The sequence below is a fragment of the Eimeria tenella genome, genomic scaffold (genome assembly GCF_000499545.2).
Source record: "Eimeria tenella Houghton genomic scaffold, Eth_scaff76, whole genome shotgun sequence".
Taxonomy (NCBI): Eukaryota; Apicomplexa; class Conoidasida; order Eucoccidiorida; family Eimeriidae; genus Eimeria; species Eimeria tenella.
This window is the reverse complement of record NW_013545877.1, coordinates 48,760-63,512: the sequence shown is the minus strand read 5'-3', so window position 1 is coordinate 63,512 and position 14,753 is coordinate 48,760. Positions and strand designations below refer to the sequence as shown.

At 49.2% G+C, this 14,753-nt stretch overlaps 6 protein-coding genes across 6 annotated transcripts; 2 read left to right on the top strand and 4 right to left on the bottom strand.

Annotated features, from left to right (window-relative positions):
* Positions 1-1,570: 1,570 nt before the first annotated feature.
* On the top strand, positions 1,571-3,952 carry ETH_00020295 (zinc finger (C3HC4 RING finger) protein, putative; the record flags this gene model as incomplete). Its single annotated transcript, XM_013380635.1, has 8 exons — positions 1,571-1,630; positions 1,742-1,891; positions 2,166-2,250; positions 2,375-2,456; positions 2,643-2,707; positions 3,053-3,191; positions 3,428-3,582; positions 3,792-3,952. The coding sequence occupies 8 exons, from the start codon at positions 1,571-1,573 to the stop codon at positions 3,950-3,952; spliced, it is 897 nt and encodes a 298-aa protein (XP_013236089.1).
* Positions 3,953-5,389: 1,437 nt separating this feature from the next.
* Positions 5,390-6,665, top strand: ETH_00020290 (uncharacterized protein; the record flags this gene model as incomplete). The annotated part of the gene is made up of 3 exons (XM_013380634.1): positions 5,390-5,673; positions 5,860-6,114; positions 6,353-6,665. The coding sequence occupies 3 exons, from the start codon at positions 5,390-5,392 to the stop codon at positions 6,663-6,665; spliced, it is 852 nt and encodes a 283-aa protein (XP_013236088.1).
* A 671-nt stretch (positions 6,666-7,336) lies between these two features.
* Positions 7,337-7,861, bottom strand: ETH_00020285 (uncharacterized protein; the record flags this gene model as incomplete). The annotated part of the gene is made up of 1 exon (XM_013380633.1): positions 7,337-7,861. The coding sequence occupies one exon, from the start codon at positions 7,859-7,861 to the stop codon at positions 7,337-7,339; it is 525 nt and encodes a 174-aa protein (XP_013236087.1).
* Positions 7,862-7,901: 40 nt separating this feature from the next.
* Positions 7,902-8,721, bottom strand: ETH_00020280 (cGMP-inhibited 3',5'-cyclic phosphodiesterase, putative; the record flags this gene model as incomplete). The annotated part of the gene is made up of 2 exons (XM_013380632.1): positions 7,902-8,189; positions 8,338-8,721. The coding sequence occupies 2 exons, from the start codon at positions 8,719-8,721 to the stop codon at positions 7,902-7,904; spliced, it is 672 nt and encodes a 223-aa protein (XP_013236086.1).
* A 330-nt stretch (positions 8,722-9,051) lies between these two features.
* ETH_00020275 (uncharacterized protein) lies at positions 9,052-12,566 on the bottom strand (the record flags this gene model as incomplete). The annotated part of the gene is made up of 3 exons (XM_013380631.1): positions 9,052-10,437; positions 10,581-11,181; positions 11,356-12,566. 3 exons carry the CDS (start codon positions 12,564-12,566, stop codon positions 9,052-9,054), a joined length of 3,198 nt encoding a protein of 1,065 aa, XP_013236085.1.
* A 34-nt stretch (positions 12,567-12,600) lies between these two features.
* ETH_00020270 (uncharacterized protein) lies at positions 12,601-12,777 on the bottom strand (the record flags this gene model as incomplete). Its single annotated transcript, XM_013380630.1, has 1 exon — positions 12,601-12,777. The coding sequence occupies one exon, from the start codon at positions 12,775-12,777 to the stop codon at positions 12,601-12,603; it is 177 nt and encodes a 58-aa protein (XP_013236084.1).
* Positions 12,778-14,753: the final 1,976 nt, after the last annotated feature.

Below are 14,753 nucleotides of genomic sequence, written 5' to 3'. Positions count from 1 at the left end.
CTTGGTGTATCGAATGCTGTTTTCAGTGACTACAGTAAAGTTAATCCCCGATGCACTATACTGAATCTTTCAGCAGGTTAAAGCATAGTTGAAAACATTCTTATTAGAGGAGTTAAAACGATTGTCTGGCCGACGCAGACTGGGGATGCGCTGAAGAATCCAATGGTTTGTGTATGCCATGAAGTGTGACGCTACAGCATCGGACAGTGCAGTTACCCCTCTAGTGCGGGTTGACGCTCAGAAGGAACAATAGAGTTAGTCCATGAAGAATTAGAAAAGGAGTAAAGAACAACTTGATGAACTGTCATAACTTCTCAGTGCTCAAACTCACTTGAGGCAATAGCTCGATGCAGCAGACTCGATACGTCCAGGCTGCTGGCGTTGTGCATTGTACATTGTACAGACAGCACGGGTTCGATCTTCTTTATCCCACATCGGTGAAATATTTCTTCATTGTTTCCTTAATTGTGGCAGTCTATTCCTTCCTAACGGGCCTTTTCTACGTTGGAGCTCTTCCTCCCTGGGTGCTTTGTGTGAAGGCGCGTGTTGTCTGCCTTGCGTTTGCACCTTGACAATCCATCGTCATTTCATGTAGAGTTGGGCCGCTCTAGTAAAAGGGAAGTATTTTATAGTGGCTGTCAGATTTGCGTATTTATCAAACACACGTAAACTGGGCCAGGTGGCGCGATTCAATCACCCTTCTCCCCGAGTCTTGCAGCAGCTCGATCACTTCTTCCTCCCCTTCCTAGAACATCCCATTTGGCTTCTCCAAACTGTTACTCCATTTATCCAGCAGGCTGGCTTTTCAGCGAGCTCCATTCTTCCCATACGTGCTCACTAGCCACTGGCAGCGAAACCACGTAACTACAACATTGCCGTGATTGCAACGGCTCCAATGTGAAAGGCCGACCTGCAAGCATCAACGGGTCGAATTTCACACGAAGGACAAAACAGCAGCTCCTCCGTCCCGTTCAGTTTTGTTCGAGGGTCATGGTGAAGCCTGTGAAATGCCAGCGGCTCCAGCAAAGAGACTCGTGCAAGTTTTCATTTCATCTAGGCTTCTCCATTATCAAGGTGCCTCTCCCTTTTGGAGGGTGAAGACCCAAAAGGCCATTGAGCAGATCTTGCCCACCAACTGCTCCCAGCGTACTGTACGGGTAGCCGTGTGCCCGACCAACTGCGTATTTCTTGCCTGTTGCTAACCGTTAATGCGCCACCAGCAGAAATGGTGTTATCTGGAGCTACTCTGTGAGCAAGAGATATAGAGAATCGTAAACCGCAGCCCGTAAACGACGTGAACTAGTACTCATACAGCGACTCCGTCGTGATAATGGGGGAACGTTTAATCTGCGGGGCAAACAGAGCTTTTGGGTGAGGGCTTCGTCATCCACTTTTTTGCGCAGCAATGACGCCATTCTCTTGTTCGCATTCCTCTATTCTTCATCGGACGTTTTCGTCGAATGGGAAGCATTTGACACGTGTTCGAAGCCGGTTCACCTTTGGCTTTTGGGTTCATACGTCGCCCTGGTAGCTTTCAGGTTGTCGCACTACCTCGGCCAATACCTTTCAAATGTACGTTGTAGGTGTAGACGTTGTGACGCAGGGAAGGGAAGTTGTGTCACGAGCGTTTGTGAGGAGGCTGACAGCCTTTCCGGAGCTGTAGTGTTAGGACACTACAGAATGGGGTATATATGGAGGAGAAATCACCCCACGCGTGTGAAGCCGCACAATCTGTGTGCAGGATGGAGAGGAATTCATGCTTCACCGGCAGCGGGGGCCTCCATTCTGGGTTAGCGTGCTAATCTTGGGCATACTGTTCCCGTGCTTCTTTGGCTGGACCATCGTTGGTACTGTTTGGTTTCTTGAAATACAAGAGGAGACGCCATATTGCGTAAGCCGCTACTGCGCTACACCCCTAGCACCGTCTGGAGCTTAGTTCTTAGGGCATTGCAGACCTCTGCTTCTTGTGCTTTCTGAGTCGGCATGTCGGAGCCTGAATACGGGCTTAATGAGCCGTAGTTACCGAGCGTGTATTTGTAGACGATTCATTTGAGCAGATAACTTTTCATGCATCGCTTCAAAGTATCCTGCAGGGCATAGAAGATGCTACCTTGTTGCTGTGTTGACTACCTTTCGTCCTTTACTTTCCGTTTTGTGCTCTGCAGTTGCCGCGGGAGAGCCACCCGTGGTTTTTTACTTTTTGGCTAGCTCTTTGTTATATTTGGATTTTAATATACATCATTTTTATCGGTGAGAGAGGAAGGATGCTCACAGCCAAGCAGGCTGGATTTACAGTTATTCGGAACCCCGCGCTGTAATGCGTATCCTGCTTATCCCTGGCTTCGTTGTACATTCCAATTATGTTGTGTTTCAGCGACTGCAGTAGTTTGCGAGTATAGAGCCCGAAGAATGGAAAGGGATCTCCAAATTCTGCAGAATGAAGATATGATTCGGCGGTAGGCAATTCACAATTTCCCGTCCTACTTTATTTTCCATTCTAATTGCATTTTTCGTTTGTATATATACTGACCAAGATGGGTTTTGTCTGGCTCTAGGCTGCTCAAGGCCGTGTACCTGGTTCAAAGTAGAAAGGCAGGCAGTCCAGTTGTGCTCTTATTCTTCGGTGGATGCTGTCTTTGCAGCTGGGGCCGAATTCGCATTTTCTCAGACTACGGAATATATATTTTCCGTCGCGGTTTAACTCCCGGTGGGTTTTCGTGCGGTTGACTATCTCGACCTTCCTCATTCAAAACGTATTTGTAGCAGCACTTTCTGAGCTGATTGTATATCCACACTATCCACAAGTACGTGCCTGCGCATGTATTTGCTGTATCACCTCCATTTCAGTTTGCACAAGAGCACGCTCCTTTGTAGGCTGGGAGTTGCTCCGTGGGCTCCCGTGGCGTGTTGCAGAGACTCCAAGTGCACGAAAATTCTTCTCATGCTTGTATTTTTGCCCTGCAGTGGCTGTCACTCTCACCGGCCCTTCCCATAGGTGGTCTAGGTGCAGCGTAATGCATCCGTCACTTTTCTATTTGTTTTCAACCTGCAGACCAAGTTGCGAGAATACCTTGGCAAAAGCTTGAGTATGACCCGACAGAGATGATGCCGTGCTCGATTTGTTTGGAGGAGTTTGCAGCTGGTGATAATGTTCGAATTCTTCAGGCCTGTGGCCACATCTTCCACAAGTGGTGAGACTCCTTGCAAACAGTGGAGGCTCTTTAGAGACTATTTTGGTGCTTCTTTGCCCCACATCAAAGGCTACTGACATCTGCATGCCGGTTCTGCCTACAGTCTCGCTTATCAGATGACAGGCCCAGAAAGCAAACCCTTTGATTACAAGGATTGTAGAAAACAGTCGTAGTCAGCCACCGGTCGCACTGGCTGCTCTTCAAGAGATGTTTCTAATCTGCTGACTTGTGAACAGCTGCATTGATATTTGGCTGCTGCGCAACGCCGTGTGCCCCAATTGCAAGTCCCCCATTTTGGCGGGCCCCAGCAATGGCTGTAACGAGCCAAGTGAAGTGGTCGGAACCCGATCGGCAACCTGCTCAACAGCGCCAAGTCCAAGCCCAGCAGAAAGTGAGGGCTCCATCCATTTCTATGGTTCCTTGAGGAGAGGTTTCACGTGTATGATTAGTAGAAAGTGGCATAGAGCAGCTGATCCGGACAAGTGAATTGTAAGGAAAGCAGTTGTTCTGATTTAACACAAGACAGGGCAACCATGTCCGTGTTTAGGTAAATGACGGCGTTTTGAGTTGGCTTCTCATTGTGGTTGTATCTTTGGCAAGCGCAGGTGTCGCGTCAGGGGATCAGGTTTGAGCGGCGCTTGAATCCCGAGGAGCCCTTGTGTCCCCACTTATCCCACCAGTCACAATCTGGTATCAAGGGAACGGCTGGAAGGATGATTGATAATAAAAGGGTGACCCAGAAGAAGCTCTATGACGGATAATTGAGTATGGCCTTCTGGGAAGCCAAGTGGATTCTCAGTTGGAAGTTGGCACAGATCTGCGGAGAGCGGCATAGCCAACGTAGGGTCGATCAATGGCCATGGCAGCATCACGCAGTAACAACACTGAGTGGCACACTGAGTGGCCTCTTGTGCGCTCCAGGAATATGGGGCCGTCAATAGTTTGGACCGTGATCAAACAGAGGGCGCAACATCTACTTTGAACTTTTTTAGAGGGCAAAGTCGTTCCTGATCAGGCACGTTGGTGCAATGCGCCTGACCCCATTTGGTTTATCTTGGAAAAGTTCTGTCACAGTTTTCCGTAGATCCGGAAGCAGGTGGTTACTGTGTGATGCTAGTTGTTAGAAACTGTTTGCCGAATGAAGGCCGTCACTTAGGGCATCGCATGCGGTTCGTGGGGAGAAAGGGGGATAAACTTCCGTGCAGGAGTATACAACAGAGCTTTAAAGTGCAACTTTGTCACATTTTTCTTCTTCAGAATAAGTGGAGCTACCGAAATAATTGGCTCCTTTTTAATTTACGTTGAAGAGTCTGGGACTGGGAGGGGACAAGGTGACCCCTGGGGGAGGTTCAATTTTAATTTCTGCGCAGAAGACATTAGAACTGTTGAGCTGCCTACAGATATATGCTATTATTGGTATTCATGCAGCAGAATGGCTAGACGGCTATCTTTGGGGAATTTTTCAGTCGGTCTTCGGGAGTTAGTTCGGTCTCGATATTTCGGGATAGGGGTCTGAAGGCGGTGCCGGCGCAGAAGCACACAGGGATTCAAGACGCCCTAAATAGTACAATAGAGTCATCAAAGGACGTATATTTTCGTTAGACTGAGAAGCGTTCTTATGTGGTGGGCACAAAAGAACGCGTGCGAGCTGTGGGTTGCTTGCTTGCACAAGAAGGCAGCTAGCAATAGGCCAAGGACGCAGAGAAGCTTTGAGGCCACCTGCATGCGAATTTTTTAACCCCTTAGAAGGAAAACCTTATTTTAAGTAGATTTTGTTGGAAAAGAACTAAATAGCGGAAACTAGAGCAGAGAAACTGGTTTGCTCGTGAGGCACTGCCGACGGCCGGTTCAGATCAACGCAGGCCACCGATGCGGTCGGCAGCTAGCAAGCAGGCTGGGGAGTGGCCGCTTGTATTGAAGAGACAATCTAGCTCCGTACCGAAAGAAATTTTTGTAGAAAATATTCCCGCCTGTTCATTGGATACATTTCGCATGAGTCGTTGTCACAGCTGCCTGAAAATCTTCGCATCTCTGGGCCTCTCCTCTTTCCAGCCAGTATCGGACCGCTGAAACTTGAGCGCTTTCTCTTAAAAGTGGGTTGTCTAAGCAAAGCTCTGTAGTTTGTCCCCTTTTCAAGTGGCCGCAGGCTTTGATGCACCTCTAAGGGCAGCTTCATCCACGGTTCCCAGCGGACGAAAATGCAGTCCGAACAAGTGGGCGCACCGGAGGTTGCCTCCTTCTCCAAAACAAAGCTCATGGGTGCCCGTGTGGCGGCTCCAGGTGAAGTCCCCGCCCGCCACCTGCGGCTCTCGGATATTGATGAAGCGCACAGGTCCAAAAGTCCATCACGCCAGCCGGGTTACTGCGTCGATGAGCTCTGCACTTGTGGTCAGCACAAATGCGTGCCGTCCAGGCCGGCTGTTCCTTTCGAGGGAAACTCTGTCTATCGGCAGGAATATGGGCCCAAGCCCCTTCCCCCACAGTGAGTTGTCATGCACATGTACGTAGCGAACATACTAGCCGGAGGGAAACGTAACTTTGCCACACTCGCCAGCGGCGCTCATTTGACGTATGAGCAGGTTTAACCTGGCTGAACATCTACCAGCTTTATTTCTGTGCATGCGAGAAAAGCTGCTTTTTAAGTTTGTGCTGCCACCGCTATTCGCAGGCCGCAACAAACTCCTGTCACACTACCACCATCTCTGCCATTTGAGGGCGAGAGCAGTTACAGGACAGAGTATGGACCAAAGCCGCTTCCTCCCCCAGTAAAGCCTTCTCAAGTTACCCTCCCACCTTCACTCCCCTTTGAAGAGACCACCGCATACCGCAGAGACTTTGGGCCTAAGCCTCTTCCCCCTCCTGTCAAGCCAGCAGAAGTGAAGCTCCAACCATCTCTTCCCTTTGAAGCCAACTCATCTTACAGGTATGCATACTTTGTAGAGATAGGGCGAGTGCTGCAGGTTGCCCTAACGTGTCGACCATTACTCCTGGTTACCGTGCAGCTCCAACACCTTAACCCTAAATTCGAAACCTTGACCAGAAGGCCTCCTTTCTTCAGCTCTTTCGAGAATTGCATTTCTTGAGGCCGATGCTTCGTGAGAATCCACTACTTGTTCTTCAACGAGTCCATACATGCTTTTTCTGCGGATTGCTTCTCTCAGATCTGATTATGGGGCTAAGCCACTGCCTCAGGTGGTTCCCCCCGCTCCTGTGACACTTCCTCCCTCTTTGCCGTTTGAAGCGAACAGTGCATATCGCGAGGAGTTTGGGCCTAAGCCCTTGCCCAAACAGCCAGCCCCTCAAGAAGTGAAACTTCCTCCGTCTCTTCCATTCGAAGGAGACACAGTTTATCGCTCAGAATATATACGCAAGGAAAACCCCGTGTGCCAGGTGACCCGAATGCCCCCGTATCCTCAACCAGAGTACCCGAACAACCACGTCTTCTGGGATAAGAACGAGAAAACATGGTACTAGAGTTCAATTACCATGCGAAGCCAGTTCGTGTCTTCCCAAAGAGGATGAGAACAACATGAAGAGAGCGCTATAGTTGTTTAGCGGAGCAGACAATGGATGGAATCAGCCAAAAATTGGAGGCAGGTGTCCCGTACGGATGGGTCATGTTATAATGGCTGCTTCACCTTTTTCCTGTGAAGCAATGCTGGTGTCTTCGTTGGTGCGCCTGCATGAAAGCTTTGCCGAATCCTTTGCCCGGACACAGAAAAGCCTCTCCTTGCTTTAGACTTCCAGCCTAGCTAGCTAGCTGTCAGCTTCGTAGCTAGCTTGCGGGAACGACCAGACTTCCTACAAGTAATCATGTCTTTAAGTAAATAGTCCCAAACTCATGGTGACTTCGGGATAAGAAATAACTCCTGAGTTTCGCTGAAGGTCACCTACATTTTGCAAAATGAACTCGGCAGAAGTTGATGCAACTATGCCAGAGCAGACCAATGTACGCACTTGTGGACAGCGCTGTGTCTGGGTTTTTCCCGCCGCTGTCACTTACAATCGTAATCACTTGGGACAAACGCAATTAATATGATAAAATTTTTGAGAGTTCACAGGTCCCACTACCGCGCTTTGCGGCGTACACTCCCTTGTGGGGTCTTCGCTGCTGCCCTAGTACACATATTCACTTGTTGGCTTGACTAGTCAGTTGTAATTACGGATGGGGTGCCTTTTCGGTCATTGTGGCTGAGTGCTTCGTTGTCTTTTTCTGCCATAGCACAGGGCTCAAAAGATGTTGTATTTTCTTGCCTCTGTGGGCTAGGAGAACTAGTCATGCTTTTCCAGCATCTCAAATTGTAGTTTGCGTGCGATATTACTCCCTCCATCAAGTACAATGCAGTGCAGTTTGGCTCCATTACAGGACCACCGGAGTGCTGCGGAGCCACTTGACGTTCCAAGCAAGACCTTATTTCCGTAGCCAGAGGCAAAACAATGTATTCCAAGAAGCTGCACTGAGCTTGCGGCAATTCATCTGCCTTGCGGCGGTCACACAGCGGCGATATTGCAATGCCGAGCTTTTCTTCCAGGTCGCCCTGCAAGTAACAGCCGGCATCGTCTTGGTGAAGTCTATTTGTGGGATGCTTGAGCAAGGAGCAGCCAGGAAGGCGGAGTGCAGAGGGGACCGCGAAAATGCGGCAATCAAATTGTCTGCTGTAGCATAGCATACCCAATTTTTCTCCCAAGGGGAAACACTAGGGCAACTCACTAGGCTCTAAATGGTGGACTGACCTGTTTATAAAACTCCTCATTAACTCGACAAGCCCACATGTAGTGTTGTTCCCAGGCAAGCATTGAATGCCCAATATCCCCTGTTTTGATTAGCAGCTTTGCGAGCATCCATTTATCTTCTTCGTTGGAGCTAACAGAAAACGTCTGGGAAGCATTGCGTGCACGGAAAGATGAGAGAATAGGAAAGTGTTGCGCCATGTCCGTTGCAAGAATCAAATCGATCACTTGTTTTCTTAACTGGCGATATGCGCTGGCTGAAAGCCCCTGCGTGCATCGTAGACAAAGACACCTTGAAATCACCATCCACTGCAGTAAGCCTAGGCTCAAGAATGCATTTTTACTCCTATAGCATGGCCTTATTTTAGCAACTTTTCTCAGCAAGCATGTCCAGGACATTTCAGCAAGTGCGCACTCTCAATATTCCTCCGTCCACCTCCGCTGTGGCTGAGATTGTTCTGAAAGTTATATATGCATGGTAATTTTCCAGAACGGCGTTATCGTTGTATACAAGAGCAAGAGACTGATTGGTTGACACGAGGAAGGCATTGTTAAGTCCGGGATGCCCAACATCATGACCCAGAGCTGCAACGCATATTACAACTTCTTCATCCAGTCCCTTCCAAGCGGTGGCCTGCGTTTCCGCATAAGCGTGAAAACTGTTGCTTGGGAGCAATAATTTTCCATCTCGCGGCTGCCACTGTTTACCAGATGTGGTGCTGCCCCGTGTAAACGTAAAATTCGAAGGGGCAGTTGTCAGCACCACTTCTGTGGGATTTCCCAGACGAAGCTGAACCATTTTAGAGAGCCCAGACATCCTAGCCAACATTACGGACAGGTGCGCCACCATAGCTCCGTGTAGGCGATTGTGATATAGATTCGGGAGATACTGGTCTTGTAGTGATTTCAGAAAGGCGTGCAGCGCCAAAGCAGTGCAGCTCAGGCCGCCATTTCTCACGTGGGGCAACAATAGTTGCAGTCCAACAAGCACTAGGCACTAAGTAGCATAGTTGAGCACAAGACAAACAAAGCAACGTTTGGAATATAGCCCATTTCGCACATGGCGCAAAGGTATGGAATTAATCTGTGGACACGGTCTTGTTTGCTTGCGGCTAACTACATTGAGAATTTAATGATTTAGAAGTCTGCGTGCAATGTAAAAGCTCGTATTTGTGGGGCACTGTCTCACATTTCCGTTCGTTAGTTGGTCTAGAGCAAACATGTCAATGGTCCATTCGGCACCTATGTTGCAAGCTGTGCCGCTGACAATTGGGCTCTTGAGCGCCTCCTCAATAGCCGACTCTGTTTCCGCTGAAAGCCCTCCCCAAAGAAGAGCAGCTTCTCTGGAGCAGTGTTGCGGGGTAATTTCCACTTCGCAATCCGCTTCAGCTCTCCAATCGGTCTCACCAGCTGTACTGATACGCTGCTGCGCATGGCTGGCAGGGGTTCCTATGGTATCATGGTCTGGGTTGCCGCCGTGTATGCTTGTCCCATTTCGGTTGACTCCGATTTCAGTGGAAGAAGCTACTGCTTGTGGGTTTGGAATATTCGATGCTGGACCTTCAGCCCTTTTGCTGGATAGTGCTTTTAAGAAATTTTCTGGGAGTGACTTCATTGCGTTATCCGAAAGTTCTCCGCGAGTGTAGCCTATGCTCCAATTCGATGTGAGACAAGCAGAATCAACTTCAGGTAAGTGGAAACCTTCTTCTAGGGTCATCGTTACTGGCTGGAAAACAGCGGCTACTTGTCCTTGTGCTTCGCCGTGAGATGGTTGTGGCTGAGGAAAAGTTGCCCCTCTTGCCGCTGCAGTTGGAGTGCAACTGTTCCGGTTAGATCTTTCTTGTGACAGATTCGGTGCTGGAACAACTTGCGCTTCATGTGTCCTCACAAATACTGAATCTTGGCGCACGTAAGGTTCAATGAACTTCTTGTATAAGAGTTGCGTTTCAGGGGGCACTTCAGGTGAAAGCCAATTGACTGCATACATGTCTCTTCCGCTGGTAAGAACACCCAAGCACTTCGCTTGGAGGGCAGAGACAAGCAAAAGTGTCTCCCTTACAGACTTTTCCACGCCTCCAGGATCTATTGAGCTAAGCGATGCTCCCATTTGTTCAAGGAAGCCTACAAGCTGCTCCAGCATATTCTTCCCGGTAGCGCGCTGCGATTTGTTCTCCTCTTGGATTCTCTCTAGCTTCGCAGAAATTGTCGACACGCTATAAAATGCTTTTCTGTGCATAAGCTCGCTCATATAGGCTCCAGCGTAGCATGAAGCTATGACCACTCCTGTTGCAAGCCCGACTGTCCAAGAGAAAACAAAGAATGAATATGGAAAATGAAGCTGGAGTCCTCCGACAGTACATGCCACCAGAAGTGCCAATAACAGGAGCAGGAGGAGCTTGTGGAAGTGGAATAGTTTGCGTCTCCTTACTAGGCACACTAAATCAATCAGCACGCTTCCCACAATGCTCCTAAGGAATGTAGACGTCATTATGGTTTGGACAGGCGTCACAAGCGTCTGCATACAAAGAGCAGGATACCTTGGGAGCTCAAAATTCGCCATTATTTCGAGGCTACAGCGGCTTCATTGCAAGCTTGTCAACTTTCTATTTGTTCTCTAGCGCTTCTGTAGCCGCAGTGTCAAATGAAACGTCTTCTCACCTCTCTGTAAGTCTTTTCAGCGCTTTGTGGGTTGGATTCGAAGAGGACCGCTGCCGGCCTGATCGAGCTAAGCAAAGACGTGCCCAGCATGATTGTCACAGCGGTTCTCTCTGTGTGATGCTTTAAAAAGGGAAGATATCCTGATGCTGCAAGCACTACTTGGCAGAGTACTTCGACTACGTCCAATGAAACCAGGAACCAAGTTAAGAAGTTAGCCGGACCCCCAGTGCCAGGCTGGTTTGAAACTGTGCTGAATGCAACCAACTCGGGAGCTTCTCCAGTCGCTTCCCTGGATCTTAACATCGGAGCTGTGAAAGTAATGATCCACTCCGGCATGTCGTACATTGTGTTCAAAAAAATTGTCAGCAGTCCAACAAGAACAAGACGCTTCACGCGTGCCTTTCGGAGAAACTCCCCGTATGCAGACTCGATCTCTGGATCTTTAAACACTAGCGCCAGGTGGCGCTGAAAGTGAGGATCTGGTCCCTGGGCAAAGCTCTCCTGTCCATAAAACTTCGTATCTACAGCACTAAGGGCTCGAACGGAATCGCGAGGCTGCTCCCTAGATATATGCGTCCGACTCTCAGCACTAGTTTTGCTCCTGAGCATAAAACGGGAAAATGGAAATTCAGAATAAAAATTGGGACACGGGGTATTAGTTTGAGCAAGTTCTACCAAATCTCTGCTTTTTGCAGCTAGCGTCGAGCGAAAAATCAGCTAGGACTACGGGCTACCAACTTAGCAGTGTCCTAAGTACCAAAATGTTGAGGACAACCGGTCCTTCATTCGCCAGAGCAAACTATCTGCGTCTTGCAGTCCGTGAGCCTTTGTGTAGCCGCTGCTCAAACCCCCATGTGCCTCTGTGCCAGATACTGAAACTTCAAGTGCTGGGGCTTCGCTGTCACCTGCCTGAACATCTCGACGGAGGAGGAAGTCACGTGGCTCTGCAGAGCAGGGTATGTCGCATTCAGTTGCAGATTCACACAGCGAAGAAGCAGGCACCTGAGCATCAGGAGAAGGCTGTGTCTTCACATCACCCCACCGGACTCGGAATGAGGTGTAATGAAGGAAATTTGTCCTCAAAGTGGGTGCTCGTACGCCTGCTCTAGGCGTTTCGGTCCCATTCGGCCTTCGGAACGTTTCGTTGCCTACCTTAAGCCCAGCAAACCCTAGAGGATTCGTCTGATACCGACTGTTTGTTCCTTCAAGCGTGCACCTTGTATCTGCTGTCGGATTTGTGCTATTATCGGGGGCAACTGACGCATGCTGGCTTGAAGCAGCATCCCTTGAACCCCTATCTTCAGACTGAACAGAATGACAATGCGCGCTGTTTGTTACCGTTAGATGCTGACTCTCAAGTGCATCTTCAGGAATGTGGTCAAGTTTAAAACTTTGTATTCTTTCCTTTGCAAAATTTGCCAGTGCTCCCTGAGGAAGCGAAGGATCGGCGCTGCAATCTTGGTGTCCTTCCGCAAGGTGAGTCCCACATAGTGGCCACCGTGGTGAAAGGCTGGCGGGTGCTGTCTGGTAGTTTATCCCGTTGCTATAATGGCGAGAGCTTTCAGAAAGAGAGCCGGGAGGAGCGATAGGAGGGGTCCCTACCTCTGGTGAGTGACTGCGACTCAGTGGCGTCACCGAACAACAGGAATGACTTGGCTCTGATGTAACGTTCTTGCCATTTCTCTTCGCCTTAGCGGATGCTGTCGGTATGCACCCAGAAGGAGAGGACGCTGTTTTTCTTGGAGTTGCCTTTGACACGTGATTGACTGTAGGGTTGAGGCCAGAAACGAGAAGGCCTTCAACCCACTGCTTAAATGAGCGATAAGCCACAGCAAACCTTGACGATCCAGGTGTCTGGGAGGCTGGGGAAGATCGACACGGCGTACTGCTCCCTGAACCAGTTGTTCGCATCGGGAAAACATCGCTGTGCTCTCCTAGTGGCAGCCCCGGAGAGTTGGCCCGTCCAGTTTGCGCAGGTTCCCACATCGCGACAGATAGGGAGCCGCAGGGCCTGCAGGTACTAAGAGGAGAAGTTCACTTCTGGCTCCCCTACCGTGACATGGCTTTGTGAGGGAGGGGCCTGCAGAAAGGACTTAAGGGTTACGGGGAGCTCGCACAGACGGTGCTTCCCGTCGAAAGTGGGAATGCCTAAGGGCGCGCATAAAAAGCAATAGCAGGCCATGAACGTAGGGCGCATAAGAAAAATCTGGCCAAAGAAATAATGTCTAGGGAAATGAAAAAGCGCCGTTCGCCGCAAGTATTCCACTTTGAGCGCCGAAAAGTATCCTTTTTGACGCCGCATTTGCCCCGCCGAAAGCCGGCGATACTAATCGTCTTGAGTCTTCTAGATTCACCTCAGCTATTTACTTTCTCCACCATAAAGCGCGCTGGAGTAACCTCAGCCTCTCTTAGCGGCATTCTGGAAGTTGGGCATTCCGTCGTTGACGTAGCTGATTAGCATTGCATATTTATCCTTATGATGTTGAGGGCGGCTAAATTCGCTTGAACAACCCTGAAACTTTCCCATCATTAAAATTAATTTTTAAAAACAATTGGACGCTCCATATATGCGTTTGGCCTCCCCGCTGCCGCCAGCCAGACGCGTATTCCGTGGAAGCTCTGGAGACGTAGTGAGTCCCCAGTGCTGCCCCGTGACGGCCACAGCAAATAAAATGAAAGTAACCGTCGAAATATCAACGCATGTCTTGTTAAGAATGCTTAAAATGCACATAAACCCAAAAATTTCATCTGAATTTCATTTGGATGCAACTTTTACATTTTCTGCCCGCCCGGTTTGCGCGGGCAGGATGAAGGCTCAATTTCAAGGGAAGAAGAGCAAAAATCAACATTTTAAACTTTGAAGACACCAAGCCAATACTTATACAAACCACTGCGCAGGAACCAAAGCCAATCTTGGCGCCTTTCTTCTTGCTACGCTCTCAGGATTCCTGGAGCATGGTCAGCATCGTTTTTTTGCCGTGAAATCGCTTCTACATAAGGGCTGCATCAGCGTGTGTCCATTTACCCTAATTTGGGAAGAATTCACACACAACAGTTTCTGTGATCATTTAGCAGCTGATCTTCGCCATCAATTGCTCCATTTCACGTAACAACGACGAATGCTGCGAATGGCGCGTTTAGGCCAGCTTAAGGTGCTCCGTGTCTTAGTTCATCAGTTTTACCCTGCTTTATTAAAGTACAATACACAATATTGAGGCTTTATTGCAATACAGAGCAAAGATGGCTGCGAAAGTGCCAGTGGTCCACGACGGCAAAGGCGACGTACATAGGACATGCCGGCGCGCTGCTGCAAGGAAGTGAGCTCAAGCCTACAATTAACCACCAGCCCAAGGCTCTTCTCAGGCATGTAAGCTTATTATGCCCCTGCATAACTTCGGAATATCTGAATAGCCTGCAGGTCAACTGCAAAGCTCCTCCGCTGTGTGGCCGGAAGCAGTGAAAACCAGGAAGAGTACAGGTGCAACTCCAGAAAAGTGAAGGCAGTTAGAGACAGTTGCGTTTGTTGTGGCAAGTAAGAAGATACTTCTACCCGCCGAAGGCGTTTCAGCACCTCAAGTACGTCACAGCTGCAGTTGTGGTTTGTCGGAATGCAGAGGCATTAGACAACTTGCCAGTGACAACGTCAGTAGGAAGTACCTAAGAGCCCCGCGATTATACACCTCTTAAGATAAAAAATGTAGGTCGCGTCTTCTGGAGTCTCACACTCCAGCGTGTAACCACAGCAACGTCTCGGCGCCTACTCTCGCTGCAGCTGGGACACTGGGCAGTCTGAGCAATTTATATGAATGTATCAACTACGAGACGCCTTTCCTAAGTGCCTGCAGTCGTATTAATGAACAGTGTGCACTGATAGTTAATTTTCTGCGGACATAGGGAAATCATATTAACACCGTCTTCAACAAACGTGGTGATGCGAATTCAGTCGGTGACAGGCAGCTGAAGAGGGCTATAAAACTCCACAGGTCTGCAGCATTCACCAGTGCACACACGGTGGCAATCACAAAAGCACTATGGCAAACTCACGGATCCAATGGGTACGCCCACTGAGGTGTCAATGGTAAGTAGGAGGTAGGTTGGTTCCCAGGTATCGAAAGCGGCCTAAAGCTAGGATCCTGTACAAGCAAGAAGGGTAAAACGGTTTCTCAATGTGAG